The sequence below is a fragment of the Spermophilus citellus genome, assembly GCF_964194105.1.
Source record: "Spermophilus citellus genome assembly, chromosome: 2".
Lineage (NCBI taxonomy): Eukaryota > Metazoa > Chordata > Mammalia > Rodentia > Sciuridae > Spermophilus > Spermophilus citellus.
In genome coordinates this window covers 39,888,884-39,895,068 of record NC_138183.1, presented here as the reverse complement: position 1 = coordinate 39,895,068, position 6,185 = coordinate 39,888,884, and the positions used below count along the sequence as shown (strand labels likewise).

The 6,185-nt window shown below is 41.0% G+C and overlaps 1 protein-coding gene across 1 annotated transcript; it reads left to right on the top strand.

Moving 5' to 3' along the window:
- Window positions 1-1,398: 1,398 nt before the first annotated feature.
- On the top strand, window positions 1,399-2,106 carry TMEM215 (transmembrane protein 215; the record flags this gene model as incomplete). The annotated part of the gene is made up of 1 exon (XM_081281803.1): window positions 1,399-2,106. The coding sequence occupies one exon, from the start codon at window positions 1,399-1,401 to the stop codon at window positions 2,104-2,106; it is 708 nt and encodes a 235-aa protein (XP_081137929.1).
- Between the last annotated feature and the right edge of the window lie 4,079 nt (window positions 2,107-6,185).

Sequence of the window (6,185 nt, the reverse complement as noted above, 5' to 3'; positions counted from 1 at the left end):
TCGCGGGTCCAGAAGCCCTTTATCCCTTGCCCCAGCCAACCTAGCCAGGACAAGGGCTGTGTTGGAGTAGGATCGAGGGTTCCAGAGCTCTGCAGTCCGGAGCTGGAAGACCACTGGGAAAGCACTAAAGTGCCTTCCCTCGTGGCGCAAGCAAGACCCGGAACCCACCCTCACCACTAACAGCCTGGAGGCTCGGGCTGTGCACTTCAGCAGCGCAGTCAGCTCCGTTGTAAGGGCGCTTTCGTGCGCACTGGTCGCCCAGCGCCAGGCGGAACAGTCTAAAGGCATGGAGTCCCATCAGCGGTACTACCAGCTCTCTGCACCCCGAGGCTAAGAGAGCAGTTGGAGAGCTAGGGCAGTCGGATCACCCGATTTGTAGCTGAAGAGTGAGGGTCCCGGAGGACATCTCCAGCTGGCACCTAACTCCTCACACCTCGAACTTGGAACCCAGATTCGGACTTCCTACCGGCTGTCCGGTGGGAAAACCAACCTGGGCTGCCGTCTCCGACCACCCACAGCCTCGCGCCCTAAATCCTCCCCCGCCGAGAAACGGGTCCAGCCACCTGCTCCGCTCTCCCGGGCAGAGGGACAACGGAATCCCGACTGTTCCCAGCAGCTTCGACGAAACCCTGGACAGCCCCTTCCGCCTAGTGGGGTCTGACCCCCTCGCGCCCCCGCGCGTCCTTCTTTGTCTCTGAGCTTGCTCTGAAAGTGATGTAACGAGGCCAGGCTCGCGATCCGCTTTCCCTCTTGCCAGACTCAGTCCTTCCTCCCTCCCCCCAGCGCCCGGCGCTCGGAGCGCAGAGTGGGCGCTGGGCTGCGCGGAGGCTCTGCTTCCAGAGCCCTGGGGACCGACGGGCACCGCCAGGAAAGACTCTCCCACGTCCCACCTCCTGGATGCACAGTCAGTGGGGAAAACCAGGCTTTTCTCTCAGAACTAAGGGACAGAATCGAGGGGCAGCTGCTGCGAAGGTTTCTGAGGAGACTCAGCCTGACTTCTTTCTCTACTCCCGGGAGACGGCAAGAAACCTCAGGTAACTCAGTGACCCTAGTCGGTGCATGTTTATATCAGAAACAGACAAGGATTACAGTAGGGAGGGAGGGACACAGAGGAGAGAGACAGAGAAGGACAGAGAGGCACAGATTGCAAGAGAAACAGGGAAAGACAGAGATTGTAAGGGAAAACAGGGAGACTGCAATAGAGATAGAGACAGGAAGACAGAGATTAAGACTGAAAGACAATTGAGAGTCAAAGAGCAAGAAAGAGACAGAGAAGATGGGTGGAAACTTGAATGGGATTTTTAAAAAAAAAAAAAAAACCTGTGATTTCTCCTCGGACAGACAGAGGGACACTGCTTCCTGACCAGCAAACAGCCCCCAACCTGGATGGAGTGAAAGATGCGGCCTGATGACATCAATCCCAGGACTGGGCTGGTGGTGGCCCTGGTCAGCGTCTTCCTGGTCTTTGGTTTCATGTTCACTGTCTCTGGGATGAAGGGAGAGACTCTAGGAAACATCCCCCTCCTGGCCATCGGACCAGCCATCTGCCTACCAGGCATCGCAGCCATTGCTCTGGCAAGGAAAACCGAGGGATGTACCAAATGGCCTGAGAATGAGCTGCTGTGGGTCCGCAAATTGCCCTGCTTCCGGAAACCCAAGGACAAGGAGGTGGTGGAACTGCTGAGGACCCCTTCAGACCTGGAGTCGGGCAAAGGGAGCTCAGATGAGCTGGCTAAGAAGGCAGGCCTCAGGGGGAAGCCGCTCCCACAGGGCCCGGGTGAGGTTCCTATGGCTAGCTCCATCACCACCCCAACACCCACGGAGGAAGGAGAATGCCAGAGCCTTGTCCATAGTGGGCATCAGGAGGAGACATCCAGATACCTAGATGGCTACTGTCCTTCAGGCAGTTCCCTCACCCACAGTGCCTTGGAAGCCAAGTGCTCAGCCTGGGACAAATCTGAATGCCCTGAGCCTGAGGACAGCATCTTCTTTGTGCCCCAGGACAGTATCATTGTCTGCTCCTACAAGCAGAACAGCCCCTACGACAGATACTGTTGTTACATCAATCAGAGCCAAGGCAGGTGGGACCACGAGACCATAGTCTAAGCTTTGCATACAAGGGTCCCTGTGCTGATAGAAACATGACTACACCCCGCTTCCAATGGAGGGAGATTGCTCTGCTCCAACAGTCTTCACACTGTTAAAAATCAACATGGTATGTGATGGTTGTACAAACCTCTGGTGCCTGAGAGTCCTGTAAATAGGCATGTTGGGGACAAAATTTTAGGAAAGGGTGATGAGGATTAAGGACACTAGAAGAGGCAGTGGGTAGGAAAGGAAGTAGTTCCAATTGCTTCTTTAAAAAATTTTAAATGTTGAATGTTTTGTAAAATAACCCCAAAAGTGCTTTCAGCTGAAAAGTGCTTTCATGCTGAAAGCAAGATAAACCTGGAGTGGGTCACAGATGCCAGTCATCAAATGATGCATGGACTATCCACAGGGAAACTAAGTTGCTTTATGTCTCAAAAAATTGAAAGAAAAAAAATGTAGTGCTCTAATATGTGAAATGATTTTTGTCTGGCAAAAAGCTTTTCACACTTGGTAATTGATGAAAGAAAAAAAAATCAAGATAGAATAGTTAAAACCTCCTTAGACCAGATAGTTTTTGGAGATAGGAGAGTTAAAAACAATTAAATTTTGTAATTAAGTTGTATGGCATTATTCTTTGACAAGATCATGGTTTCAAATAAAGTGTGACAAGTCATAGGAAAAACAATATTTTAGATGGCTATGTTACATCTTAAACTCTGCATTTAAATTGAACTTGTGTCTTTATCTGACTTTTTTTTAACAATTACTATCAGTTATGTATAATTTCCTTACCAGGTGCAAAACGACTTTTATGTAATATTTTCATAGATTAGAATTTGTTTTCATAAAAACAAAACAAATTTTACATATATAGCCAAGTGTCTTTAACATTTCTGGGAGACATGTACTGCTAATTACTATATGCTTTTTAAAATCTGAAAACTACAAAGTCCATATATTAGTTTTGAACATGATACAAAATTTGTATAAAATGCAATGGTTGAATCTTTGGAAATGGTTTTTGTTTGTTTGTTTGTTTTTGTTTTTCACATTTGCTCAACAACCCCACAGCTAGAGAGTCCAATGAAACAAGAATTAATGTTCTAGATTTAACCAAAGCCCAGATTTTTTTTAAGTTCACCATACTAGTCAACTTTTACATGATAAAATTCCTTCATTTCATACATTTTTTTCAGCAGCTAAGGAAAAAAAGTGACAATGGTATCCCAAAATTTCTTTCCTTTTTCTCTTGCTCAACTACAGTAGGTAAAAAGGAATATCAACTAGAATACAATTTGATCCTTATTGTAGAAGAATCTTGAATTATATACAGGAATGGTGATACATTTTATCTTAAAGATCAGGATTATTCTATAGTCATCAAAAAATGATGATTTCAAGTAATCCAATCATTTTAGTCACTTTCTCACAAAAGGTGAATTGAGGACAAAAATTGGGGGCTTATCTCTTTCATGTATTTCAAGTCCAACTCTGTAATTCTTAAGGATAGCAATTGTTCTGTCAAGAATCATCCTCCTAAAAAAAATCACAATTTTCAGATCAAGTTCAAGATCAAAAGCATATGATTTTTTTAAGTAGGGTTTAAATGTTAGAAATTTAGATGTGTGATCCTGGGAAATTTTTTATCTTTTCACACACCTCAATTTCCTACTCTATCAAAGGAGAGGGGAATGGATCTGATTTATACTAAATTGTTTCTATCACTCATTCCCAGTTTGAATATTCTATGCTACTACATCAAAGGCACTTTATATGTTGCCAGTAAATGAGTTACAGCAAGATGCATGCCAAAGTTATGCAATTCATGATCAAAATTATGCAACAATGATTGAATTGCTACTACTCAAAAGAATTTTGCAGATGTATGAAACAGATGTGTTTTATTACCAAATATTATATCAATACATGCCTGGGAATAAAAATGAAGATGGTAGGAATAAAATATTTTAGAATTTTTTTAAAATGTTGTTGTAGCCCAAAGTAATCTAATCTAATACACAGTCTTGCACTAAATGTGATTGGTTTGGATTTGGGATGGGGACAGATGGTTGCCCCAAATCACAGTACCTTTTAATTCTAATGCATTTTGAAGCAGGAAATAATGTTTCTATAGAGAAAAAAATTATTAGATAACTCTTAGGAACAAAACTTTTTCTAATGTGTTTGCCACTGTTGACATCTTTAAAAGTGAGAAGACAATGAGAGATGTTTACAAAGACTCAGCAGATCTTACATAGGTATGAAAGGAAATGCTTATAGTGTCAGGTATGGTTTGGGATTTGGAAAAAAGTTATTTTCCAATCTCTTGGAACAAGCTTAAACTAACTCTCTCTCTCTCTCTCTCTCTCTCTCTCTCTCTCTCTCTCTCCCCCTTCCTCCCTCCCCCTCTCCCTCTCCCTCTCTCAGACACACACACACACACACACACACACACACACACACACACACACAGTTTCTTCTTCTACCTATGTAAAATACTGAAGGTATCTTAAGTGTGCATTTGAGGGAATATTTTCTTGTACTAAAAGAATTGTTTGCAAATGTTGGGCTGGGAGGTTTATTTGTTTACCAGAAAAGAATAAAATATGCGATTGTGTCATGTGTGAATTTTTCTTAACATCTTATATTAAGCAACTCCCTCCTATATGCAGCAAGGTAGCCAAGTACCCCAAATCGACATTTATAAGTACTATTCAGGATAAAACTGTTGTTCTTTTGAACAGAGGTAGAAGAAAAGGAAAAAATGGAATTTCTACCCTTTAGAGGAAAAGAGAGTAGTTCATTCTAGTCAACAGTTCTAGAACATGTTGATATTAATATAATGGACAAGAGGACAGTTCCTGGTAGTCTTTAAGAATATCCAAGCAGATATAAATTTAATCAGGCAGTAAGTTCTTTTATTTTGCTATTAATTCAAATACTCATTTCTACTTGATTTTGAATAGGCATTTTATTTTTGAAATTCTGTATTTAACTTCTCTTGCTCTATATTCCTACTTATTAGGCACATGGGGTTTTTTTCCAAACTGCTTCTTGATTCCCAAGTGTAAATTTAGCCAAGATACCCAAGCTGGAGCATATTAAACAACTGTTTCAAGATTTATTTTCTATTGCAATCATACTGGCAAACAAAATCCAGATACAGCGAAGTTCAGGCTCTCTTCCAAACTCTACTAACCTTCTGAAACTGTTTTCAACGCTGGGAATCTTAATATCCATTGAGCTGGTAAATGTAGAAAAGGAAAGTTCATTCTTTTTAATTTTTTCTCTTTTGTAAGATGCAATCCCTACTTATTTATTAATATCTCCCCTCTGCACCCATAGCATCATTTATTTGGTGATTTCATATTGTTATTACCACTATTATTTTATCACATTGAAGAAAATACTTTTGAGAGTCCCCAATCCCAGTATCCTAACAGAATTATAGTATTTCTCTGTTGACATATCATCTTCCAGACTTCTACATGCATATGCACATACATACTATAACAGTGTGTCTTTCCTTTTTTCTCTCTCTCTTTTAAATACATGGTAAGCATGTTTCTCTATTTCTCTACATATTACTAATTATCAATTAACATTGTGTCATATTCCATATTTTAGTGACATTTCATAATTTATCATGCCATTCCTTACTGATGACCATACATTGAGTTTTATAGGTGGCTTTGTATGTTCTTTTTCTACTGTTAGTAACTCTGCTAAATTATTTGCTCTATGCCCATAGGGATGAAAATTTACAATTGAAAAGCTGACTTCTTACAGAGAGGGCATAAATGTATACTAAACCAAACTCTCCTTATTAGTGTTCAATCTTCTCTTCACTTATAGATGTAAGATTAAAGTGGGAGAAAATGTAATGCTGCTTCAAAAGATCCTCCCATCCGGATCACAATTAGTATTTTTACAAGATGAGACATGTACCCAGTTAAGATACCATCAGTATATTCTTCAAAATGAGATGACAACAGTGTCAGTTTTCAAGAGTGAAAATGTCCAACAAGCAAAATGGTAGACTTAAACAATAATAAATTGAAATATTTCAAAGCATTTTAAGTATATCACCATAT